Source organism: Perissodus microlepis, chromosome 18 (genome assembly GCF_051167445.1).
Source record: "Perissodus microlepis isolate ML-2025 ecotype Zambia chromosome 18, ASM5116744v1, whole genome shotgun sequence".
In the NCBI taxonomy this organism is placed as follows: domain Eukaryota; kingdom Metazoa; phylum Chordata; class Actinopteri; order Cichliformes; family Cichlidae; genus Perissodus; species Perissodus microlepis.
Genome location: NC_140478.1, coordinates 10,532,678 through 10,560,377, shown reverse-complemented (window position 1 = coordinate 10,560,377; position 27,700 = coordinate 10,532,678). Strand labels below are relative to the sequence as shown.

Genomic DNA, 27,700 nt, shown 5'->3' with positions numbered 1-27,700 from the left:
TTTTAGATCCCTCAGTTGAGTGAGTGGTACTGGCTGGGCAATTGGAGGGAAATTGATGGCCCTATTTAAAGCCAGTCTCTACCAGAGGCAGGAGAGAGGAGAGGTGAGCTGTGTTACCAGAGCCATGTTGAGTTTTGTTAATAGAGTTTATTTTTTTTGGGGGGGGGGGGGGAGTTTTGTTAAGTTACGTTAAATTAAGTTCACTGTAAATAAATTGCTCACCTTGGAAACCTGAAATGTCTGCTTCCCCACCACCTTCCTTGACGTTCGAGTCAGACTACTTCACAAATGGTGGCAGCAGCGGCTCCAGGCCAGTGGGTAGCAGCAATGCAGAAAGGGGCCAGACCAAAAAAGCACCAAGTGCCAATGGACTCTGCAAGTGAGGAGCCTCCAGTGCTCAATCAGCTAGAGGAAGCAGAGCAAGAGCAAGATACTGAACTGCATAACCTTGCTGAACTTTCAAACCTCCTGCGTGGTTTTATGAGGCAACAAAGTGACAGAGAGGCCCAATGGGAACTGGAGAAGCAGCGGCAGGAAGATCGCTGGCGGAAAATTCAGCTCCAGCAGGAAGTGCAATCAGAACGTCGAGAGCACCAGCTGTTGTTGGAAGGTGCAACAGCAGATACAGAGACACGTTTGAGGCCTACTGCGGAGCATCCAGCAATGCCTCAGCTACAATCTAACGTCATGGAGGCTGCAACAGCAACTCAGTCTGCCTCCTTAACAAGACCACCAGCTTGGAAAGGGCCTAAAATGCAGCCTTATCACGAGGACGAAGACATTGAGCATTACCTAACAACTTTTGAGAGGATCGCAAGCGGGTGCCAGTGGCCACACGAGGATTGGGCATTACATCTTGCTCCACTTCTCACTGGTAAGGCACGAGCTGCTTTTGTAGCCATGGACATTGATGAAATTATGGACTATGTAAAGGTGAAGAAAGCTGTTCTTGAAAAGTTTGAAATATGTGCAGAGACTTACAGACTCCGATTTCGCTCCACTACGTTGGGCGATGGCGAGACACCTAAAGAGTTAAGGACACGCTTGAAAGAACTGTATGATAAGTGGATAGTTCCAAGAGAAAAGTCCAAAGATGAAATTGGTGATGTCATTGTTTTAGAGCAGTTCTTGAGAGTTCTCAATCCTGAACTGCGCACGTGGATAAAGGAGCATAACCCAACCACGTCTAAGCAAGCAGCAGAGCTGGCTGACGCTTTTCTTGCAGCCCGTCGGCCACTAAAGAACTATGCAAGTCCCAAACAATTAGCCCCTGTAATAGCAGGTAGGACAGAGTGGTAACAGTCAAAAAACTAGACATTTCAGGCAGGGCCCCCATAATTCCACTAGTAGTCGGGCTAGGGAAATCAAGCAACGTGGGCCTTTAGTGTGTCACTCTTGTGGTCAAACAGGTCACTTTAGGGCAGACTGTCCAAGTCAGACTGTCAGTAACACATATATGTGCTTTTCTTCAAGGGGTGTCGAAGATGAAGTTGAGTCTTCAGCGCCCTCTTCTCAGCATGAGCGCACCACATGCGTCTTTATTGAGGAAAAGCCATGTGTGGCTCTTCTGGATTCAGGAAGCAGCCGTACCTTGGTTAGGCAGGAATGTCTTCCTAGGGATGCTACATTTTGTGGCAAGGTAAAAGTTTGGTGTGTTCGCGGTAATGATGTGGATTACCCAATTGCCAACATTAATGTTCAGATTGACGGCAAGCTGTATTTACTTTCTGTGGGAGTTATGAGTAAACTGCCATATCAGGTTGTGTTGGGCCGTGATCTTCCCATTTTGCGAGATCTGATAGCCAGGGGAAAGGAAATCAACCCAAGTGTTACAGCTGAGTCCATGGTAGCAGTCATCAGGTCAAACCAAGTGGAGGGGTTTCTTTTTCCATAGAGATGCTTCCTTTTGTTTGTGTTAAGGTTTAAAGGGATTTGTTGAATGTTTTTCCTTTTGTTAATACTGCCATTTAGTTGTGTAAATGTGCATATTAGAAGTGTGTAGAGGTTTTGTGTTTTTAGATAATCCGTGTAGAGTTTTAGATCCCTCAGTTGAGTGAGTGGTACTGGCTGGGCAATTGGAGGGAAATTGATGGCCCTATTTAAAGCCAGTCTCTACCAGATGCAGGAGAGAGGAGAGGTGAGCTGTGTTACCAGAGCCATGTTGAGTTTTGTTAATAGAGTTTATTTGGGGGGGGGAAGTTTTGTTAAGTTACATTAAATTAAGTTCACTGTAAATTGCTCACATTGGAAAGCTGAAATGTCTGCATAGTCTGCTTCCCTACCACCTTCCTTGACGTTCGAGTCCGACTACTTCACAGGAACCTTGGAGTCATTTTTGACCAGGGCATGTCCTTCAATGCACATATTAAACAAATATGTAAGACTGCTTTCTTCCATTTGCGCAACATCTCTAAAATTAGAAATATCCTGTCTCAGAGTGATGCTGAAAAACTAGTTCATGCATTTATTACTTCCAGGCTGGACTACTGCAATTCATTATTATCAGGAAATCTTAAAAACTCCCTGAAAAGCCTTCAGTTAATCCAAAATGCTGCAGCAAGAGTACTGACATTGGCTTTCTGTTAAATCCAGAATTGAATTCAAAATCCTGCTCCTCACATACAAGGTCTTAAATAATCAGGCCCCATCTTATCCAAATTACCTTGTAGTACCATATCACCCTATTAGAGCACTTCGCTCTCACACTGCAGACCTACTTGTTGTTCCTAGAGTATTTAAAAGTAGAATGGGAGGCAGAGCCTTCAGTTTTCAGGCCCCTTCTGTGGAACCAGCTTCCAGTTTAGATTGGGAGACAGACACGATCTCTACTTTTAAGATTAGGCTTAAAAATTTCCTTTTTGGTAAAGCATATAGTTAGGGCTGGACCAGGTGACCCTGAATCCTCCCTTAGTTATGCTGCAATAGACGTAGGCTGCCGAGGATTCCCATGATGCATCGAGTTTTTCTTTCCAGTCACCTTTCTCACTCACTGTGTTAATAGACCTCTCTGCATTGAATCATACCTGTTATTAACCTCTGTCTCTCTTCCACAGCATGTCTTCATCCTGTTCTTCTCTCATCCAACCGGGCGCAGCAGATGGCCCCGCCCCTCCCTGAGCCTGGTTCTGCCGGAGGTTTTTTCCTGTTAAAAGGGAGTTTTTCCTTCCCACTGTCGCCAAAGTGCTTTCTCATAGGGGGTCATATGATTGTTAGGGTTTTTCTCTGAATCTATTATTGTACGATCTACTGTACAATATAAAGCGCCTTGAGGCAACTGTTGTTGTGATTTGGTGCTATAAAATTGAATTGATTCACTCTGTCTCCTCTGAACAGCTGATGTACAGATGTGTCTGCTACTGGAACTCTGTAGCATTTATCTGGGCTCTAATCTGAGGTGCTGTTAACTTGCGATTTGTGAGGCTGGTGACCCAGATGAATGCATCCTCAGCAGCAGAAGTGATTCTTGGTCTTCCTCTCCTGGTAGGTTCTTGTGTGAGCCAGTTTCATCGTAGCGCTTGGTTTTTGTGACTGCACTTGGGGACACATTCAAAAGATGGTTTATTCATACAAACACAGAAACACTAAACTTTTGAACAAAAAGGTGAGACACGTTTGGAATCTGAATATTGCTTTTATTTAAATACATTAAAATTTTGCAATGTAACAAAACTATTGGCATATGAAATTCAAACACCATTTAAACGAACAAAACATGGCTCACTTCATTTTGCTGTGACTAGTGTCGGTAACACTAGGTTATTTTACTCTGCTCGCTGTTGCGCATCATTACCCTCCCCCCCTCCCACCCGTCCCCATTTACACTGTTCACAGACTATCTTACAATAAGAGTGCTGAATAAAAATGAGGTAAGAAAGTGGTTTGAAGATTACAGATCATGCAGAACATGCTGAACAGCAACAAAAATATTCTGTGAAGGAGGAAGTAACAAATGAGAACCAAGGGGAAAAAGAAAAAGGTGTGTGTGCGCATTTCAAAATAAATTTACACAGCTTGGATCTTTGGTTACAAAGTACGTGATTTCACTACTGCCACCGTGCCCGTGCCCCCACCCACCTACCCCGCTTCAGGAAAACCAATGGAGAACTAAAATGTGCGTGAGTGATGGGACGTGGCAATACTAATTCACCTTTGCCTATCAAATTTTCACCGGAGGCCTTAAGATTTGATCTCGGTGGGTAAAAGTCCATCATGCTATACAAAAATATACACTCAAACTGGATCAGGACGTGAGCTACGAATTGGCAGTTGCAGCCTTAAAAATCTGGGTTAGTGTTAAACATTTGTCAGAATTTTTCTATGTCGGCATTTCACAAATATATAAAGCTGTTGTCTGGATGTGTGGCCAATCTGTTCAAACACTGGGGAAAAAAAAAAAAGCAAGAGAGGAAACAAGTCGCTGGGCTCCTGTTAAATAGGTTTTGTTGTTTAAATTGTTCATTTATGAAAAATAGCAGCCCTGTAATAAATAAAAACACTTAACAGTAGAACTCAAAAGAGTGATGCAAGAGTTGGACTTAGTAACGGCAGCGGCGTGGCGCTCCGAGGAAGAAGGAGTAGGAGACAAAAAAAAAAACACTCCCAGTTTTTACTTTACAACATGAAACGGCAAGGCTAAAAATACCCCTCCCCTTCAATTATCTCATGTTTAAAAAAAAATAATAATCGCTCTCTTTTTGACAATCACTCCCCGTCTGTCCGGCAAACCCCTCGCTTTCCACAACTACTACTGGTTTCGGGTCAGGTCACAGGTTGGTTTGGCTCGGGCCCGGTCCAAGAAAAGACATCCTCTCTACAAGCCCAGCTGTTAACCAATCTGGGAATACAGCCAAAATGGAAAAAACAAAGGAACCAAAAAGACAAAACAAAAAACCCTCAACCTTCCGACTCTCTACTCTGAACACTTTGTCTCAGTCCGTCTGTTGCACTCTTGATGATTGCATTAACACTGGAAAGGCCCACAGTACAGATGCATACACGCACACATTCTAACACCAATTCACAGTCTTGCTTCCTCACTCGGACACACACACTCACACTCGCACAGAAGCACTGTACTCTTTGTGGTCAAGCTGGTGGCTAAGAAGTTCTTTTTAAATTTCACATACACTAATTGTAATAAGTTGTAGAGAAGATGCTGTTCTGCTTTTCTTTTGTTGGTTTTTGATGCGCCTTCAAGCAGAGGTGACGTTGGGTTGCAGTTGTTGGCTGGGATCGAGCTGCGGCTGAGTCTGGAGCTGCTGGGGTTGGGGGGGGTGCTGAAGTTGGGGGTGCGACTGCGACGGAGGCTGAACTTGAAGCGGCGGCTGGGCTTGCTGCTGAGGCTGGCTGAGTCCTGGCTGGGAAGCCGCGGCGCCCGAGCTGCTGGTCGACTGGGTGGACAGCTGAGACAGCTGCTCGCTGTTGGCCAGAGATTTCAGCACGGCGTTCTCCCTCTCCAACACAGAGTTCCTCTCGTACAGCTCCTTGATCTGCTCCTTTAAGACCTCCACCTCTTCGCGCACTGCATACATCAGATGGCTTTTCACCAGGTCCTGAAGGAGAGCAGAGGGAAACATGAAGTGGGAACTAACCAGTGGTAGGAGCCATTGTCTTATTACATGTATACACTCTCTACATTGAACTCATTCCTAAGCTTTTAATTTAAAAGAGAAGCATATATGATTAGTGGTAAAATGAATACTCACCATAGCCTGTTCAATTTTATTATCAATGGCAACAACATTGGTTCCAGAGGCACTGCAAAAAAAGAAAAGACAGATAAAGTACAGTTACACAAACAATCGCATCATGATTACTTTCTATATTTGACTTCTTCCTGCTTTTGTGTTCTCAAACACATCGGAAACATGGAAAATACTGACTTCTATTGAAATGGACAAAAATACTAATCCAACTTGAAATAAAGCAGAACCCCAGATAAAAAGCGAAACCAGATGACACATCGGTACTCGACCAGTCAAACAAGGCGCCTCAGGCATCTAGGTCAGTTCACACAAAAGCACCAGTCACCACTCTCACATCTACGCCTGGCCACCTACAGGAGAAATGACACGAGACCAGGCCCCAGCAACAGGCTCAAGTTTGTTTGAATGATGCATCCATTTGTTTAACAGCCATGATGACTGGACCGTGTGGATAAATCTCCAAAGGCAGCTGCCAGCTAACCCCACCGCTGGAAACAAATATTCATGCACTCAGATTCACTGACGTCATATCAATGTATGGCTATGATTAAGGGCTATTTGGTCTGACTCCTGCAAATCCATTACAACGTGAAGACACAGCTACAACCACACGGGGAGGAGGAGCGGCGCTCTTACGTGCGGCGTGTGCGGTAGGAGGGCAGCGGATCGCAGCTCGCGAGCCGGGTCGGGTCCCCGGGGCAGCTCGGTGGTTTGTAGGAAAACGTGCACGGCATGGCGCTGCTGGAGCTCCACCGGTAGCAGCGCACAGAAGGTCATCGGTGCCTACCGGAGGCGGTTTAGCTGGGCAACTGTGACCGCATTTAGAATAATGAAACACGACCCGATGGGAGGAGAAGTACGAGGAGCAGAAGGAGGTGGGGACACATGTCTGAAATTATTTCTGGCTCTGATGGCTTCATAGTGACTGATAAGTGCAGCAACTGTACTCGGCAGGGCTACGGGTGCAAGTTAAATAGCCGAGGTGGAACGTGCTTTAAAATATAATTTTGATCCACTGCAAGCTATACTTGCTGATCAAACCGATTATCCCCCACTGTTACATCCAAATGTTACAGAGGCAGCTATAAGCAGGCATATGCTGTGTCTGCAGAATATGTGCAACAGCTGCACAATAACCCAGTTTTCCTCTGGGATTCACCTCCCCCATCCACGTTTGTTCCATTAACTTTTTTTAATATCTTCCATCTTGCTCATGGGAGTAAACATATATACTGGTTTATTGAGAACATTCGAAATATCACTAAATTATTTAACTGTGGATTGATTTACAGACATTACTATCACTGAAGTTATCCCGGTGATCAGTGATAAGAATAAGTAACCAAATAAGGAATTTATTTCTATTTCTTATATATTCAGTTAATGATGTTTAAAGTTTCTAATAATGAGGTGAGCTTTGTGCCATGTCAGAGGCATAAACAGGTCTGGCTGTTTGTGGGAGGGAACCAATCAAAGTTGGCCTCATCCTGAAAAGAGCTGAAGATGGTGAAACTAAAACATGCAAACCTGCTCTAGCTGAGTCAAACAATATAAATACAGAAAGTAGAAATGAGCACTTTAAGAAATCAGTAAGATGTTATTACATACTTTCTCCACCAGGGGGACATGATGAGCTTATCTGTCCAGCTGCATAACTTCTAACTCTGTACTTTGGTGAAAAATCTTATTATAGCAGTGTTTTAATTTTTAATTATCACTTAGTGTCTTAGTAATATTCCTGATCTCATAAACAAACAAAAGGATCAGTTCAGCTGTAATAAGATGCAGATTTACACCTGCAACAAAAAGCTATGGAAAATCATTGCCACCACGCGGTACTAAGGTGCCTTCAAATACATGTAGACTCCTACTGTTGTTCCGTTCCTCTACATGTAACTAGTGTGGGTGTGAGAGGCCGGCAGAAAGACTCGGATGATCTTTATCAGCAGGCTGTACTGGGGAAGGAATGTTCCCCATACTCCTGCTGCTTGGAAACACCGTCACTCACACCCCTGTCCTCCACTCCTACCTCTGGTCACTGCCAGATAGGATAATGTCAAACACGACTTCCAAGCCAGCATGTCACACAATGACGGGAAAAAAAATGCAGATGTTATGAACAAGATGCACATTGTGCCATCATGGCTAGAGGCGCAGATCACGCCCATCACTTCACGAAATAAAATTCAGCACTCGCTCATTAACGTCTCTTTATGTTGTTCCCTCAGACATTATGTGACCCCCACCATGAGTGCTTATACAACCAAAACACTTTAAGGAAAAGAACATCAGCTTCACCCAGTACCAAACGTGTCTTTAATTTAGACGTGGTGCCGCGCTCAGGACCTCCTATAGCTTTCCTCCCTAACAGGAGTTTTCAATAGGCCTGTGCCTAGAGGAATCTCTCAGTCTATAAAATACTGAGCCTTAATGGACTTGCTGGGTTACACCCTTGTTGCTTCACCAGTGGTTTTCAGATAGTACAGCAAACAAAAACATGCTCTGCTAATAACAGGATCACACTCTGCAGCTGCACATGTATAAATACAGGCTTGTTTGAATCTGTTAGAGCCCAAAGTTTGCTTATACCCACGCATGAAGTTCTACTTTTGAGAAAGACAAACAGCAGGATTTGAATTGGACCAGCTTGGACCAGCCAAAGACAAAATAAGAAGAGCCGATATAATCTCTTAAAAGAAAAGCAAGTCAAGTTGATAAAACTGAGGCCTCATCATAAGGTTTCATCAAGATGTGAAAAACTGTAAATGTGACGGGGATGAGACAGGAAAACGATGACAGATGTTCACAGCTAAGGCCAGTTGCTTTGTGGATTATAGAGGATACAGTAAATTTCCATATTTTTTGGATAAATCTACAGTTAGGGTGGAAACCTGGGTCCAACCCTCATGTGACAACTCACATGGCAGAACAGTTGTTAATGGAGGGAGCCATATTGTGCAAATTCTATCAAAACTGCTGCAGATTAACTTCCAGCCTGGTTTCAGCTCTACTGTCATCCAAGGTTAAATGTGATACTCCTCTGTAGTGCCTTTAAATGACCTCATTGTAATTAAAGCAGGGGGTATGAAGCATTTTCTCCCGGGGTTTCCTCCAGCTGGTTTCAGAGAGCTGGGTTGAGACTATTGTAATCAAATCAGAGAATAAAACGGCTGAGAAAACTCTAAAAAACCCCATGTGCACTGTCAGGGGAAACATGTGACAAGCCAGCAAACTGTAACTATGGAGACTGGAAAACATCAATAATACAATCAACCTTTATTAAGAGTCTGTCAGAACAAGCGGGTAAATATGATTCTATTAAGTCATGATGGTTTGGGCAGCTCCTCTCGACTATGACTGGACATATAGACTGAAGCAGGCGTGTATAAAAACTAAACAAAAAAACAAAACACTCACAACAAGTCAAAACCATATTAGGAGACCATCTGGTATTTGAAGTAAAACTTCCAAGAACAACTGGCACAGAGGGAGGGAGGGAGGGGATTTTTGGGAACCGCACCATCAGTAGTGTTTTGGAGCACTGGTTCGAGCTCTGCTGACACACATGATCTTGTTTAAGTCTCTAGAGCTCCTGTGAAAGCCAAGAACTAGTCTGAGCGCCTGACTTTGAACCAAATCACGTTAAATGCTCGGCGGAGCCGCCTCCTCCGTTTTGACAGCATTACAAAGCGAGCACTGTACGACCGCTGATGTATGTGGGGTCAAATCCCGGAGGCCTAAAGGCTGGGCTCAGATGTAACGGCATGCTAACGAGGGTCTGAACTTACTCTGCCGCTGATTATACAACCGATCGCTCCTGTAAACTTCACCTTCTACACCAACAGGACTGAAGTTTATAAGCTCCCGGCAGAAGTTTGCAGTTTCCCTTACAGTGCTAGCTGTAAAACAGGAATGCCAATAAAAAGTCCATTAGAGCTAGAGAGGTTTACACTAGCACCAGGGCAAGTGGAGCGGCGGGCATGCATAAGTCATCTGCACATCAAATAGTTGTCATTCCTTCTCTCTGAAAGAACTGCTGCCATATTTAAGACCACTAAGTTTCCTTCAGCAACATTAGCAAAAAAAAAGAAAAAAAAAAAAGAGACATGATGATACAAGTTTAGAGCTTGGGAGGTGAAGGCGAGGCTGATCATGTGCCCAAGGACAACAGGTGCACGGGACAATATTCTCGTGTCATGCCCCCAAGATGCCCCCAATTTAAAGGGGGAAATCTGTGTTCTCTTTCTAAGCAGCTTGGTACTGCAACCACACAAATATTTACTTTCATTTTTATCACAGACCTGTGAACTTCCACAGTTACATTACACAGCTGTGTCCGGCAGTCCGCCACAGAGAACAAAATGAGGAAGTGCTATAATTATAACCAAACAGCAAGCCTCAAAACTCGAGCATGGCTTTGGTGTAATTATGAAGCAGCAGTATATATTTATTACCCAAGAAAGCTGACGGGCTTTATTTGGCTTGGTGGTTAACGACATTTTTAAATGTGTTGATCGATTTGGACAGCATGCAAAAATAAATAAACACATATTGGGTCATGAATGGATAATGATACCAGGAAGTGCAAATATTCTGAACCAGGTCTGATATTTAAAAAAAAATAAATAAAAATTGACAGCTGACGAGACGTTTTCCTTTTTAAGACATCAGGTTTTTGTTGCCCTCTTTATCTGTAAATGTCGTTCTATTTGCTGATAACTCAACAAGGCTGATATTGTCAAATGTATCAGTGTGTTTACCCTAATATCTGTATAATACACCCACAGGTCTGACAGGGGTCAATAGTTGCCATGCCTTTAAGCTCTTCCAAAACAGATTCTTCTGGAAATATAAAAATATATTAAAGAAAAAAGTAAACAAAATGAAAAACCTGGCAGGAGACAGAGGCGACCCTACATGCGTTCTTCTGTTGGGAACATGTGACCCATGGAGATGATCAAATGGGTGAATTTCCTATACAACTGATGTAGATCTACTTTGGGGAGGTTTTTCAGGTTAAACAGACCTCCACACAGGAAGCATTTCCACCATCGCCCTTACGACTGGTCAGTAGCTGACATAAAAGGCTCTGGTTGGCTGGGTAACCCTCTACCACCATATGTCAATCGCGGTCATTGGTAGTCACGTCAATCACTTGCCAAGAAGTTAAGAAGTTTACTCTGAACCCTCCTAAATTATGTTGCTGACTGTCTTTGGCCTGAGTGCTTCATATGTAAACGACCCTTTAAAGTACAAAGCAGAGTTATGGTAGGGTTACATATGTTAGGGAAGTATAGATGAGGCACAGTTCTCTGTAAACAAACATGAAACGACTGGTTTCACTATACAAAAAGAAATGCAGGAATGATGCTATGATATAGCAGACCATGTGGTCTTATTCCAGCGGATGGGTGTCATCTGGAACATCATTTCCAACACACGGGTGAAAAAAAGACCTTCAGGATATTAATTTTTCACTCTCTCCGACTTCATCTGGTCGCCTCACACATCATCCCAAACCAACCCGTATAAAAGAGACGGATCACGTGTCAAACGGCCATCGCCCGAATCTACCAAACAAAACTTTGGTTATCTTTGCATCCAAGGAAACAAAAGCAGTCCTTGATGGGACAATGTATCCACAACAACGGCGCTCCAAAAGAAAAAAGAAAAAAAAACCCATGCAAGGGGCGAAACATTTGTGCCATCTTACACTGCTGCTGCCTTCAGCTAAGAGTAGAAATCACGTGCACGCCACGCAGCATTACACTCTGGATAACACCACCACAACGTTGATCTAGCTTTTCAAATTTAAATCAAAGCAGCTAAGGCGCCAAAAGGGCTGACATTACTGTATATGCGCGTGCATGAAAGTGTGTGTGTGCGTGCATGTGTGTGAGAATGAGCGAGTAGTTCCTCAGCGGCTGGTTGTGTGTCAGCTGTATATTTCTCTAAAACAGTTTCATTTCCTGTCACTGAGATATGGTTTCATGTGCTTCTCTTTTCATTTTTGTAAATGGCATCAGAAAAATGTTCGCCCCTCCGATTGTCTCGCTACGCCATCTACTTACCTCGCTGTCATGTAGGAAATGAATCATTTCATGATGAATTTAAAATGTAACCGTGAATAAAAACCATTTGGCAGGAAAGCGTGCAGAAAGAGCGCACTAGAAACCTGGCTTTACTCAGGTTCATATCAAATCCAGTGTTGCAGAGAGCATGCACACACTCTTCACGCCTTTTTTAGCCACTTTAAAGCTGAAACAACAAGTTTAAAGTATTTTCATCGGATTGTTTTCATAGTTTGAGGCACTTTCTAAGAATTAAAAAAAAAAAAAAACTTCGCTGAACAGGGAGTTATCTCTGAGCCACCAGACCAGTTTTCACAATACTTTAAACCGAATGACATTTAGAAGTGTCAAGCGCTGTTAGATGTATTTGATGTTTGAGAGCACAATATTGCTCTTTAGCATTACAGAAGAAGGCTACAGTGTGGACATCTCCATTCCTGTGATCAACAAGTGTGTACACTACCAGACTATCCTAGAGTTTGCACTACGAAACACAGTCAGCTGTTGGATTAATAGTGGCCGACTGGAAAATTTCAACGTTCCCCACGAAGACCTTTAATTGGTCAACAGATTTATAATCAAACAATTCATCAGTGTAGCACTGAAAATACTGGTCAGATAGTTTAGTTTAACAATATTTTTTTAATCAACGAGTTAAACTTGTTTATAATCCGATTAACTGATCGCTCGCCTGCCCTATTGGACTCTGTTCCATTATTATATATTATTGTTGGTGGCCAAACCTATGAAAATAACACCCAGGCAGTAAACAAAACCACATTTTTAAGTGACACACACACACACACACACACACACACACACACACACACACACACACACACACAATATATGACATCTTAAAAAGAGACTGCGTTAATTTGCTAGTGAGAAGCAGTGGGAAAAATAAATAAATAAATAACAGAGAGCGAAGAGATGCCGGTTGAGAAATCTACTGGCTAATCCTGCGCTTGCAGCCAGGCTTCGTTTCCAAACTCAATCCATGCACGTGGAAAAAGCAAAGCTCGCTGCTACTGAACACTGCACACACAATGTTACACTCTTGCAGGCCTGCCCGGACCAATCCAGTACTGTACCTATCAATGTGCGCCTTTGAGTCTCTTAATCTGCTGCCAGACTGGAAGGCCTGGTAGAAAGCCTTGGAGGGATTCCTGTGTCAACCGCATTCAGGGAAGAGAGAAGAGACAGAGACACAGTGAAGAGGTGCGACAGTGAAAACAGACTCAAGTTTGACTCCTACAAATGCTTTCTCACACATCTTCAAAACTCTCTAGCAGTAAACATGACAAGAGTTAAGGCTCTTAGTCTTAATGGGAAGATTCAAAGAGAGTAAAGCAAAGGTCTGAGGTCTTCAATTAAACACAGGAAGTTATGTTCAAAGGTGGGGACAGCTTCAAACACATTAAGGACCTCCCTCCAGCTTTTAACCGTCAACATGCTGATCACTCAGTTGTACTCCCTGATTTCACCCTCAACTTGTACTCACACACACACACAAACATCACACACACGTAAATATCATTTGTCTTGGATATTTGAACGTCACTGCAGAATTGTGCATGTGCAGACGAGGGATGGTAAGAATATTTCATATATTTTAAACTCAAATGACTTGCGCAACTACTTCTGGTTCAAAAATATATATGCTTTTCCTTGATGATATATAACAAAGGTTTTGGAATAATTAGGAAAATTAGCATTTTTAAATAGCCTTTTTTAAATCGGGGCTTCATTTACGCAAGCAGAACAGACATCTGTATTTCTCAAAAAACCCTAAAATAACTAAATAAAACAGATTTTTGAGTAACAAGATAACAGACCACATTAAGCAGACTATCCTTGCTTACATAAACATCTCCTGGAGACGATTCTGAGCCAATAAAAACCTGACAATGCAGTTTCTATTGCCAGAATGCACTCAAACGTTTTCTGCCAACTACCACTGACAAACAAAAACAGAAGAAACACATGACTACTTGCTACGCTGCAGATCAGAAATAAGGGAAGTGCAAAATGCTAAAATGTTAATTTAAATAAATATCTGTTAGTTGCTTAGCTTCTTCTCACATTATCTTTGAACATATATCCAGTGTAAAATTAACGTGACACAATCTGCAACTGACACTGATAAATGTCCTTGCAGTTGCAAACAGGCCAGTATCTTTCCAAATGGAGGATATTGACAGACACCAAACGTTTGGCCAATTTATCTTTAGCAATGCAGCCGTAGGAGAGTAGTTGTGACGGGAATGGTGAGCATCTTCCAAGAATGGCAGGGATTCCCAGTGAACAGAGTGGTATTTATGGCTAATGACACTAGAAAGCAGTTTTCAAATTCTGCTGGTGGGAAGACCTTTAAAAAATGTTTTTAAGAACCTTAGAAAAAAAACAAAAAAACAACAACAAATTTTATAGACACACAAATACACGAGCACAACTGCTTTATTGCTGGGCTGATGTTATCTGTATCTGCATTTACAATGGCCAATAAATGAACATTTAAAAAGCAAAAAAGAGATGCGAGAAACACCCTTCAATCATGTCAGGCGTATTGATACTGCACAGACAGCCCACCAGGGGGCACTCTACAAATTTCCTCATGTCAAGACGTGTTTGAAATGCCACAAAAACGACTGTAACTGAGCAGAGGTGGGCAATTTTTAGAAGAACGTGTTAACAGTTTGTGTCTTTAAATAAATAAATAAATAAATAATCGGCTGATATGACAGAATATTGATTTTTTTTACATGATCAAATATTGGTATTGATGAGGATGAAGCTGGATCTTTTTCCTGATCAATTCCTGGTTAATTTGAGTCAAATACAATCACATTACTCAATTTCACTTTACCCCCCATATTCCTGGTGACTAGCTACAAGTACACTGTGTTCTAACAACACATACATGAGGGGAAGGCAAAGGAAATCCCCATCCCCCCCCCCCCAATCCCAACACACAGACACACAGATATACTTCATTTACTCTCAGTCTGTGCATTTTAAGACTGCTTCTTTCCCACATTCACACTAACACAAATGCGCACTGACTGCACGTGCACACACACACGCACAGTAAAGTGTAGATTTACAGCATGTGTGTGGATATTATAGCAGCCAAGGCTCTTTTCCTAGAAATTTCTGGCACAAACTGCCTTTGTCACATTACCTCATGACTTAACACTCTCACTAGCTCTGGCTCTGCTTAATATTACTTTGTGGCCTGCAAATCTCTGTACACACACACCCACACACGTGTGCCAGGCACGCCTCCACAGGAAAACCTCAGTTTTTCAAGGCTAAAGCTCTGCACAAGTCCTGTATCGACTGAAATCAACAAGGTCAGATGACTTGGAGTTGGGTAGCCTCTTCGTTAATGAGGTAAGAATCAGAAGAGTCATCATTCTCTGTCTTCAAGTAGCAAACACTCGACTCTCAAAGGCTGTCTTTGTCAGTCTAAAATGCAACATGTCAATATCCCTTTATGAAAGCTGCTCTTTGTAAACCAGACAGTCACCGTGTTCAGCAGCTGAGAACATGCGGCCTCCTCCATAAACCCCAAAATCCAGAGTGTGTGTGTGTGTGTGTGTGTGTGTGTGTGTGTGTGTGTGTGTGTCAGTCATACAAAAGGAGGGAACACATAACCCAACAGATGTGCACACACAATGAAAATACCCCCCTTTTTTTAACCACTCTCTGAGATCCCACAAGGTTACCTGATGGAAATAAAAAAGGTTGCACATGCTCAGGCTTTGCTCGAGACGACCCTAAAGCTCATGTATGACCAGGCAGCAGAAAATAATCTGAAAATAACTCCTGGATGCATTTTTGCTGGTTGATGTCACACATTAAGCTGGGGCATGACACGTGGATTTTTTTTTTTTATCTCCCCCCCCCCCTTGTTTCTGCAAACCAGTGGTTTGCAGGTTTAGGTCACGGTGTTGAACCTCTTAATAACCTTGCTAAGTAGCTGAGCATGTGAAAAACCCACAACAGCCTTAAGTGATGAAGCAAAGGGGGAGCGGGGTAGGAAGCTTGAGTTGGAGAGCGAGAGCATGCAGAAGTGCAGGAGGAGAAAATATCAAAGAGCAAAAGTGTGAGAGGGAAACACGAAGACTACAAAAGGTGTCAACCTAGATATTTTCCTCTCCAGTCAAGGTGTTGCAGAGGCGGCATGGTTCACTCAAGGTCCCCCTCACAGCAGAAGCACCAAAACTTCAAACCGGGGCCAAATGAGCTACAGAGTTTTACAAAGGTGGGGAAGTTTGCTCTTCTGTTTGCAGTGCAAATCATTCCCTTTCTACCCTCCATCAAAAACATGGCCATTGGATGGATAGAGAGTGTTTGAGTTTATAAAAAGGGGGCTGAGGGATCACTAACAAACTGGTAGTGTTGGTAGTAAGTGGACAGGTAGCGTAATCTGGAGGCAAGTTGTGCACAAAGAAGAGGGAGAGGCTATAAGTGGCTGTTGAAAGCTCTCATTGTTGCTGCACATGAGGAATCAGGTTTTCAGCAAAATCCATATATCTGCCACACAGCACAAGTAGGTCAAAACTATTTAGATTTCAGTGGCCTCGTGAGATTTCTTTCAGCAGGTTTTAGGTTGTAGTCAAGGGAGATGGAGAGCAAGAAGGACCCAGAGCAACTGCACGATTACAGCAGAGCTACCAGAGGAGACTGGAAACCTGGATTTTAGCGTTCAAACTAATTTATAACCTCATGTTTAGCATAGCAAAACTAGGTAGTTGCATTTTTTTGATCTTGGCCTATAGTTCCCCAAAATGTCACTCCTTTTAGGGCACTCCCCAAGAGTAACTGAACACTTTTAAATCTGCTTTTATCAAGCGACTTTTAGAGATGCGAGGAAATAGCACATTAAAAAATAAAACAACTTTTAGTTCCAGAGTCTAGTTCCTGGTATTGCATGGAGCCTTCCGAGTATCATATCCCACATGCGTAGATCTTAAAGTGGATTGTACAGTTCATGTATCCAGTTTCTGAACCACTTATTCAGCTTGGGTTTGAGAGGCGGGGTACACCCTGGACAGGTTGCCAATCATAGAGAGAGACAAGCTTACACACACTTTAGAATCACCAATTAACCCAACAAGTATGTCTCTGGGCTGTGGAAGGAAACCAGAGCACCCAGAGGAAGCCCATGCAGGCACAGGAAAACATGAAAACTAAATTGTATGTAGTGGAAAATAACTGACAGCAGCAGTGAATAGATATATGTGTAGATTAAAAGACTTGGGCTAAAAGAAGCTGGTATTTAATTGACCAAAGAACAAAACTGCTTAACCCTCTGGGGTCGCCGGACGCGCCGGCGCGTCAAAATCACATGACCAATTTAAGACGACACAGCTACAAAATGCAGCGATTCAGAGTCTCCATTTCAACTTGGGTCAAAAGTGCGGACTTCAGACTACATACCAGTTTTTGAATTGTGTCGATGGGCCACGTAAAACCAGAGTTATGATAAAAAATACACGCTTTGTTTTTTTCTGAACAAAACAGTGGGGTTTACAGCGGGAAGAACGGTAAAAACTGTGTTTTCTACAGACAACACTAGCAGACACTCTCCCTTTGCGAGTGAAAAAAGAAAAAACACCCCTTCCCTATTGGTGTTACAGTTTACCATGTCAGTAGGGCTGCCACAAACGATTATTTTGATAGTCGACTAGTCACCGATTAATTTTGCGATTAGTCGACTAATCAGATCATCATCCATTGGACGTAAAACTACAGCTTATTGCACCAGCAGCATCTGCTCTTATATAACTATCATTAGCTTACAGCTTTAAGTGTTTAAGGTGCTAACTAAAAATAAAGACAAGATGATAGTTTATTAAATTTTAATAAAATTTGCAGATTGTTTAGGTGAAGTTTAATAAACTCAGCCGTCTGCTCCTTGATATCTAACATATAACGGGACACCGGAGTAAATTCTGGAGCATCTCACACTTCTGATAATCAGCTGTCTGCCTGACGTTTATTCAGCTGTGTAAAAACTATAACTTTGATCTCAGCCAAACCGATTTACTCAGGAACAAATAAAATACTAAAAAAAGCCAAACAATAAAATATTTAAGTTATCTAAGTGACTTATATATGTTTAACCTGAGTAGCGAAAGACGGAGGTGGGTTTGAAGCCGGGAGTCCGGTGTTCTCACGACTCTAGTGAGCCTTGCTCCCGGCTAGCTATCGAGCTAGCGGGTAACAGACGTCTCTGAAAACGTCGGAGCGCTTTTGAAAATATGTGGTGTCTTGATAAACTGAGCAGATATTTGAGGTTTACACAGCTACATTCTCGCCTGAAAATATGTTAAACGTTTATTTTGTGACCCAGAAAGAATAATAAGAGTAACATTAAAACTAACTAGCTGCCGCCATTGTTGGAAACTGAGCTGGGCTGCGCTATGAATTCTGGGACAGAGCTACTTCTTCTTCTTCGGGGTTTAACGGCAGCTGGCATCCTTGTACATGCAGTGCTGCCATCTTCTGTTTCAGTCCGTTATTACACTCTTAAATCCTACTACTTATTCCTGCGTCTTTTGTGATCTTACAAAGCTTCAAACGATGCGTCGACTATTAAATTAGTCGTCGACGATTTTGATAGTCGACGTAATCGTGACTAATCGTGGCAGCCCTACAGCCAATCAAAAAAAAAAATGATATGGCAACATGTGGCACTTGGTTGTTTAGGGAGAAGGGGAAGTTTTTAGGAGTGACACCCGCGACGGAAGGCGGGCGAGCGAAAGAAAGAGAGAGAGCGAGTTTTCATATGTGAGACATTAGTGACGTTTAGTGTGTTTGGAGGCTGTAGTTAGTTTGTTGTGTAGTTATTGTCCTGTATTGTGTGTCAGTTAATTTCACATTTTCTCCAAAAAAAGCCGTCAAAGGCAGATTCCAGTGTAAACGCTGTTCCCATGTGGAAAACTGGACTGATGCACCTCCTGCTGTCAGACCTGCAGGGTTTAGGCCTTTGGTGTTCTCCTCTGTCTTATACTGAACACAAACTATATTTTTTGGACTGGAACAAATAATTTGTGTGCCTTCTTATTTGATGCAGAACACCTGATTGTTCTGTAAATAGATTTAAATGGTTATATATATATATAAAAAAAAAAAAAAAAAAAAAAAACGCCTGAGGCCTTGGCTGCATTTTTAGGTAAATAGTACCATATAACTTTGTTGTTTGCAAAACTTGTGCATAATTTTTAGAAATATATAATTTCTATTTGCATTTCAAGTTATGAAAATGATTCGTTAAACATGTTTGTGGGTTTTACAGTAAGAAATATAACTTTTTTCTACTCGGATTTTGAATTTTTTGTCTTAATTTAGATCAACTGTGCTAATATAGTATACTAAAATGAAGAAATAACTCAAATTTCAGATATTTGAGGTTGTGCTGAAAATAATGGTACCAAACAAGGCAAGAAAAACATATTTTAAAGGTGAAATATAGGAGGTAAAATCAAAAGTAGTCAAAAATGGCCAATTATACCCTGGACCCCAGAGGGTTAAACACTTTTTCAATTATTGTGTCACTTGTTAATGTTTTGCTTTCCACAAGCAAGATAAAAAGAACACTGTGAGCTAAGCTTATCTATAACACAGTACAGCACATCCCCAGTTAAACACCGGACCAACTTGGTGAAGCTGTTCTGCTTGTGAGGAAAAATGAAGAGCCTCAGGTGGGATGCAAATTAACAACTGAGTCCAAAATGTACAACCCCTCCAATCTTATCAGTTCTTTTTAATCAGTACATGCCTGCTTCTCTAATGGCTGCACACATAAAACTGATATTTTGCACGCCCGAGTCACATGCTAGCCTTCTGTCTACACAAGTGAGACTGACATAAGAAGACAGTTGCATTGTTTCAGATAATGCCACTGGTCTCAAAGAAAAAAAGAAACAAAAACACAACCTGTCAACATGGATTCTGAGCCTCTACACCTGGGATGGAGGGGTGGATGACTGCAGCAAAGCCTACAGACATACTGACTAATAGTGCCGGTCAAACTAGAACAATACACCCTTCTTTTATAAAAATAACTCAAAGGCTGAGATTAGGCTGGGGTCATAGAGGAAGAACAACTTGACTAGTGCACACAGAAACACACACCTAAAGTTGAGGCTCCATTTCAATATTTACAGCCAGAAAAAGAGAGTATTACATTGCTGTTAAATGCAAATAAAGATACTTGTAGATCTACTGCTCGCTGCTGTACAGCTCAAAGGGTATTACAGCCGAAAGGCAGATTAAAAACTTTCATTCCAATCAAAGCCAAAGATGTCTGATTTTTTTTTTAAAAAAGTGTTGACTTGTACCTCAGTGAGGCACTGTGGATAAAATGTACACACCAAATGTCATATGATATGACCAGGGAGCCCCAGTGCGGAAGCAGGGAGTCAGCTAAGGAATATTAAATGAATAGAAGGTGGAGAGCAGTGTGAGCGACTGTGACTGAAAACAGGATACAGCAGTTAGAGGAGAGGTCAGCGATGGGAGGGAAAGACCCTGTGGTACATGCTGTCTCTGTGTCACACTCACTCTCACACACAGAGCTATCACTTCCACTATGACTAAAAATGAATAAGCAGTTCTTATCCACGTCCACCCCCAGCATGGATACTTGTGCACACATACGCAAGCGCTCATGGAGTCCAGCCATCCCCTTAAAGACACACCTCTTATCCACCCACACGAGCACAGTCTCTCAATTCACTGTGGCAGTAACTATATCGCAGACCTGGACTCCCCTCCTCTCTCCTACCTCCTAAGGAGTCTGATCTTACATAAGCTCCCGTTATGTGAGGACAATAAACCATACCCCCCCAGCATGAGGCTCAATTACATACAGACTTCAGTTGCAATACATTTATGATGAGTTTGCAAAATAGCAGCCATCCCCCCCCTCTGTGAGTACGGCAAAGACATTATGGCAATCCAGAAATGTTGTTTTATGCCTTCGGTTGTTGAAGCCATCTGGGAAACATTAAGCTGAGAAAACCATATTCTAAAAATGAGAACAGCATCTTCAGTCTAGTATATATAGCCATTGTTTTATTTTAATTACTTGTAAGCAAAACTAAATGGGGGAAGGAAGATATGGACAAATGTAAGAGTCTTTCCAGTTTATGCACTATGAAGTCTATAACCCTTTAAAAGATGCAATAAATACTATGTAATGCATGTTTTATTGGAAGGTGTTATTAAGACACTTGATATTAACACTGAGCATAAGAAAGAAAGCTGCCATTACTAATAAAACCTTTAATGAACTGCATGCATAAAAATCATACATACAAAAGACCCTGAACTTTTGTATACATGTTACACGTATCTAGTACAAATAGATATATTAAGATGGCTAAGGCCCCAATCAAACCCATCAACAATCAGTGGTAACTACAGGTCAGGAAAAACGTGTAGTCCCTGATTATAGTCACAGTGAAACTGACTGCTAAGCCCCAGTCATGATGACCTAGAGGTCAATCAGTGCCCCCTGGTAACCACCTGTACCTAAACAAACGTGTGTATTCCATGACCAGTTGGTGAATAGTTGCTGTCAATCCCCAGTGTGACATTAGTCACAAAGAAGTATATGTTACTATACTGAAAACCACCTTGTGAATGTCTTCGTCTTGTTTTGCTCTGCTCTCTTCTTTCCCCTAACCCTCAACTGGTCGGGCTGGATGGCTTCCCCTGCTCGAGCTCGGTTTCGCCAGAGATTTCTTCCTGTTTCAAAGGGAAATTTTCCTTCCCACTAGGGCTGTTCGATATAACGATATATATCGGATAACGATATAAAACGTCTGTCGTTTCATTTTACACTATCGTTTGTTTCGTGGTGTCGCAAAATAAACTGTTTACGGCAATATTTTTTCACCGTTTTGATGGTCACTGTAGTGGCTATATTCATTTCTTAAAGTTCTCTCTTTCTCTTATATTTTATATAACCACACTACGGACAGACAAGCGCCTGTTTTTATGCGTTGTGGTTAGCAGCAACGACGGTAACACCTTCGCGTGTCCGCTTGTTTATGTTCCACATAAACCTTTCACAATAAAGCTCAAGATCCTGTTGAGACTTTTCAAAATAAACTGAATCACGTGAAAGAGCAGATTATTTACAGATGAGAAGTAAAAAAAGAGTCGCCAGGTGCTAAAAAAATAAACCTTAGACTCAAATGTTAGAACAGGCTTTTCCCCGCAGCACGCCGTGTAATAAATACTCACAAAGAAAACGGCGGCCGTTACAACTTGTGTCTAAAAATGTCTACTTTCATGCATCTGTTAAAACACTCGACTCCAGCTACATGACGCGCAGCTGGAAACACTTCCCGCAAGTCGAGCTGCCCGAGATTCACAGAATTTACAAAAATGTTACATTTTTGTGATTTATATCGCTATCAGGACGATAGAATTCTTATATCGGGATATGAGATTTTGGTCATATCGCACAGCCCTACTTCCCACTTTCGGCAAGTGCTAACAGGGGGTCGTCTGATTGTTGGGTTTTTGTAATATTGCAGGATCTTACTAAATAAAGTGCATTGCAGCAGCGATTGATGTGAATTGGCACTGTAACTGGACAGTTACACCCTGCCTTTTGTTGAAATTAATGACTTATTCCATAGTGGCCTTATCATTTCTGAGCTACCATTAGCTAGCGCTGCTCACTGTTACTGCTGGGAGAGGAAGAGAAAGCACTGAGGATAGGCACTAGGGAGTGAGTTTTGTGCAAAAATCTGTCCAAAATACCTCATACAGCAGGCACTCCACAGGGTGAGTCAACCAAGAGAGTCGGGAAAGGTCTCACTTTTTTCAAACTTATGCTACAGTCTGTTTATTTGGCAATAAAAAGCCTAATTTGTGTCTACAGAAAAAAAGAGAAAGTTTAATGAGCATGAATTTTCTTGTTGTTTGACACATGAGTATGAAGAGAAACAAACAGTGCAGTAGAAATGTAGAAATTAAGAATGGAAACATGTTTTTTTTTTTTAAAGCTAGGGGAGGGAGGTGTGCCAGGCATAGCTAAAATGCCTATTAAAGAGAGGCACAGCAGGTTTCAGTACGCAACTTCTTCCTCCTCTTCTGTGCTTAACTCAGTTGCTGCAGTAAAGGAATGTCATTCAACACTTCATCTGTACGTGAGCAACTGTCATGCCTCTTCTGTCAGTCAATCAGAGGGGCAGACAGCATGCTGACCACACCAACAGAGAGCAGTACGCTAGCCGGTGTTTTGAATGACTTACAGATGGAGTGTGAACCCTTACTATGAAACATGTATGTTTGCTCCTGTCCAAAGGCTCTAAACAGAACAGGGTAATTTAGCCTAAACTTGCATTGCAAAAAAAAAAAAAAAAAAAAAAAAAAAAAAGGGGCCATTGCGTGACAACGCACAGTTGGTTGACACGCCCCTTTGTGAGGTCTCTTATCGGCAAAACAGGGGCACAGTGGAAAGACTACTGCTCAGTGTCTGATAGTGCTTGGCTGTCGTAAGAGACCCCCGCTCTTATCACCCTGGGAGCTCGGTCTTCTCACAAGCAAACTATAGGTGCTCCAAAAATCCAGCGCCCGAAGAGAGTGACATTATCACAGACATTAATAACCTTTGAAATGTCACCTGATATTAAAAAAAGTGTACTCAAAATAACTGGCCTGTGGTCATTACAACTTAAACAGATCAAGTGAAGAGCTGAATATAAACCTGCGAAGCTCATCTCCCTCTCAGGGTGCGAAAGACTTTCAGGATGGACACATACTGCAGAGATACTGCGTGAGACTAATAAAACAAATCTTAAGTTGTATGATTTGGCTTGCTGATTGGACATGCTTATATGAGTCAAAAGCTGACATGTATGTCTCACGGTGGCAGCTAAAGTGTTTGGAAGGCTTTTTGAGTCCAATTGCAATAATTTGCATCAAGAAAAAAAATTGTTCTCGATGTCATGAGTGATATCTGTGCAAATGTATTTATGTTATTGTGTGACACAGACTCATCAGTATCTAGTAAGATAATCTCCAATGTCCATTTAGAAATAACATCCATAAATAATTCAAAAATGATTTATAAGTGCCAAAATGTAAACAAATAAAGGATTTTTTTTAAAAATAAAACAAAATAAAAGCCAGTCACAGAAATGACAGAAGTCATCGAAGCACTTTAAACTTCCTTGAAGTGCACATTACAAACTGACACTTCAACATACAGCTCGAGAGGAAGAAAGAAAGTAGTGCCAGTGCTCTGCAGGCTGCGTATCCTGTCTGGTCTACATTCTGGTACATCTCTAAGACTGTAAATGGAAACCACTGAGAGATTTCAGGCTTTAAATCATTTCCGCTCATGTGTGCCATCTACTACTGAGAGAAAGATCATTTCTGGAAGAGATGCAAACTTCACGTACTCCTATTTTTTAGTTCACAAATCAAATCATGCGCAATTGTGATATCTTTTGTAGATGACATTTGCTTACAAAGAGACTCCTTATGTGACACCACATGAGTGGAAGACAGTACATCACAAATTTAACAATGTAAATGCCCAAAACTTCTCTAAACATTTTTAGTGAGCAGTACCTGGTGGGGCTAACTGTAGCAATGCCCCCCAAAATACATTTAAAAAATAAAATACTCTTCATTATGTTTGTATCAGAATGGATTTTCTAAAACAGGACCTGACTTAATAAAATCTGCTGTACATGTGCAGTGCAGCATCAGTTAGCCTGGCTAACTGAACACTGAACTAACCTTACACATAGTAGCAACCAGCAAAACATCTGTGAGGTTTGCAGCCAAGGCCATCACCTCACACACTGTCCTAGAGGGTGATAGCTGGAGTAAAAGCTGGAGACCCACACGTACACACACACACCCTTACACACAAGGAGTCACAGAGTCACTGTGATACAGGAGCCATGTGTATTTAACAAGTTGTTGCTTGTGCTGGGGAAGTGTGCTACACTCCACTGACTGCTTTAGGCCCCAATATTAAAACAGCAAACATATTTCCTTCCTGTGCGCCGCTACTCTCTTCCTCGTCATACTCCCCTTCCTCAATACCTCCCTGAAACTACGGGGAAAACCCTGTCCGTATTAACAAGCACACAGTGCTGCTGTTTGTTACGGCTTTTCATCTTTCTGCAAATGGCTAAACGTGTGACAAACTTCTCCCCTGCTGTGGACTAAATTAAGCATGTTTAGACCTTGCATGGTCATTGTGATTTTTTGAGCTGTGTTCATTATGGGTAGTTTTAGAGAGGATCAGCAGTGATGATGTGAAGCTTAACAGGGATAGGGATATTAATATAAAGACTTGGAAATATATTACCTGTCCTCCTCCCCGTCGACAGGTATGTGGATTGCAAATATGCTGTTGACAGTCGGAGTGGTGAGCTGCAGGCTCTCAGGCATGAAGGGCTTCGCTGGTTCCTTCACAGAGACAACTGGAGACTGTATGTTGATGATTCCATCTGACTTCCTCCCACCACCAGCTTCCACCTGACCAAATGCAGTCACTGGGAGGCCCTGTGGCCCCAAAGCCCCTGCAGTGTTGCTGTGGGCTATCTGACCTGGAGGCAAACTCGGGGTTGTCACATTTGGCTTTGCTGCACTGGAGGCACTGGGCACAACAGTGGGCACAGTGGGGGGCACACTGGAACTCACTGCAATGGCAGGCACGTTTTGTACACCAGAGGATGGAGGGTGGCCGTGGGGTTGAGGCTGTCCAGCAGTGGCATAAAGATTCACAGTCTGCTGCTTCAGAGCAGATCCACCAACCAATACGGGGCATCCAGCAGCTCCCATCCCTACAGTCTGCTGCTGCAAGACAGTTGGAGCTGGCTGTCCAGCAGGTAGAAGTACTCCTCCTACTGCTGCTCCAGGAACATCTCCAACCTGACTTGGCGCAGATGCCCCTCCAGAGGCTGTAGGCATCACCGAAGTGGGTCCTTGTCCCTGGCTGGACACTGGGTGGGGCTGGCTTGAGGCAAGCCCTGGTGGCAGGGGTGCAGAGTGGTGCTGCTGATAGTACTCTGCCTGGTTCTGCATCAGTCCAGGTGATTGGCTGGCCAGGTGCTGGCCCACAGGAAGCTGTTGTTGCTGCTGCTGCTGAGGAGGGTAAGGACTTGGTTGGGCAGAGGGAGGCATGATGGGAGACTTCTGTATGAGGACACCGGATTGAGGTGGGCCGTTTTGCTCGACAGGCAGCAGGTTCTGTGGAACAAGAGGCTGCAGACCTGCCACTGCTGGCTGAGCCGGAACAGCCGTAGGCCTGGAGAAAGAACTGTGCGTGACCGACCCACTCACACCTTGTTGGCGGGCGCTGTAGTTTTGATGGTGGATTTGCTGCTGCGGTGGCTGCGCCTCCACCGAGTGCACACGACTAGAAGAGAGAGAAGAGTCCGCCATGGAGCCCAAGCCATGACTCGAGTGCGTTGTTGAGGTTGCGGCAGATCCTCCTGTAAGCCCGAGCCCACTGTCTCTGTCTGCAGCAGGGTCCAGTGTTGTGTTGGCATGTCTCATGCTATCCACAGTCCGACCAACAACAGAGCTCTCAGAGTCCTTCTCATAAAACTCAGTGCATGTCCACCTGCCTCGCCGAAACGGTTCTCCAGTACCATGATCAAGTTTAATGACCCTGAACCGCGAGGAGCAACTCACCGTGGAGGTGGCAGGAGGTGGAGCTGAACTGGGCACTGCAGCAGGTTGGGATGTGTTCACTGACGCACTCGCTGGCCCAGCGCTGGCTGCAGAAGCAGGCTGCTGCTGCTGCACTGGCCCAGCCTGAGTGATAAAGGGTAAACCAGACCCAGCGCCAATCCCTGGTGCTTGCTGACCACCTTGACTCGAACCAGACACTCCCACTTTTCTGAAATCCCCAGAGGGATTGCTTGACAGCGCTGACAGCTGACTGGCATGAGGTACGCTTGATGGTGGCATCACTCCGACCGCCTCTGGCTCCACAACATTATTCAGAGCTTCTTCGGATGAACTTATGTCACACGCAGGCTCATAATCAGCCCGTGGCATGTCGTAGATTTCCGACGACACGTCCTCAGTCCGTGACTCGTCTGGATCGTCCAGACTCTCCGTGTCGTCGGCGGCACCTACAGCCGCCACCTGGGCCTGAGTCACACTTGTGATCTGAAAGCAGCTCTTTTTCTTGGCCGGCATTTTCGACATATTGACAGCCTGAATCCAAGTCCCGTATGGCTATGTTTATCCTCAGTCAAAAAGGGGCGAGCTGGCTGCAGCTTTTAAAAGCTTAGAGCATAATAAGCAGCAGACCTGGAGCTAGTTTTCTTTTTAGCCTACCTAACTGTAATCAAGATGTATCTGCGCCATCCTCTTCCTCTCTCGGACTCCTGTTGCGTTTCAAGAGCTCATAACGCAATGCCACACTTCGTGTCGTCTTGTCCAGCAGCAGGGCTTCAGACACGATTACCAGCAGCCCGTGCGGTGACCGATCCGCGGCTTTCGGCCCGCTAATGTCCCGGTTGTCCAGTTGTCGAACGGCCGTTGTCGCAGAGTGGGCTGCCCAGCTGCAGGGGCTACTTTAAGCTGAGGAGGGCCCGTAGCCCTCCACTCACTGAGCTAGCTAACAATTCAAGCCAACTGGCTGCTGCACACTCCCCCTACGTCGGAACAAGTATGTGAGACATCCTCCCGAAAGCGGCGCTGCGTAGCCTCTCGCTTCACCAGCTCAAAGTCATTCGTTGTCGACACTCGCTCCGTCGCTGACTACGGTCGAGGGAGAAAGGGGCTCTTAAATATGACGCGTTAATAAAAAACAAATGATATTCTAAACAGCGTCTACAGTTGCCTCCCTCACTCAGTCACTCTTGACAAGATGGCTATGTTGTGTGCGACCGCGCTGCATCGTGGGTAGGTAGT

At 43.2% G+C, this 27,700-nt stretch overlaps 1 protein-coding gene and 1 long non-coding RNA gene across 3 annotated transcripts; one reads left to right on the top strand and one right to left on the bottom strand.

The window, feature by feature from the left end:
* Positions 1 to 289: 289 nt before the first annotated feature.
* On the top strand, positions 290 to 3,314 carry LOC146367305 (uncharacterized). Its single transcript, XR_014797598.1, has 2 exons — positions 290 to 874; positions 3,054 to 3,314. It is a non-coding gene; the product is annotated as an uncharacterized LOC146367305 (long non-coding RNA).
* Positions 3,315 to 3,611: 297 nt separating this feature from the next.
* LOC146367304 (TSC22 domain family protein 2-like) lies at positions 3,612 to 27,700 on the bottom strand. 2 transcript variants are annotated; one of them, XM_084912365.1, is made up of 4 exons: positions 25,137 to 27,700; positions 12,871 to 12,945; positions 5,706 to 5,757; positions 3,612 to 5,552 (listed from the first exon to the last, which is right to left on the bottom strand). In XM_084912365.1, exons 1-4 carry the CDS (start codon positions 26,987 to 26,989, stop codon positions 5,193 to 5,195), a joined length of 2,340 nt encoding a protein of 779 aa, XP_084768491.1. In that variant the 5' UTR covers positions 26,990 to 27,700; the 3' UTR covers positions 3,612 to 5,192. The 2 variants fall into 2 exon arrangements, with proteins under 2 accessions (XP_084768491.1, XP_084768492.1); XM_084912366.1 differs by lacking the exon at positions 12,871 to 12,945 and having other exon boundaries at positions 25,137 to 27,699.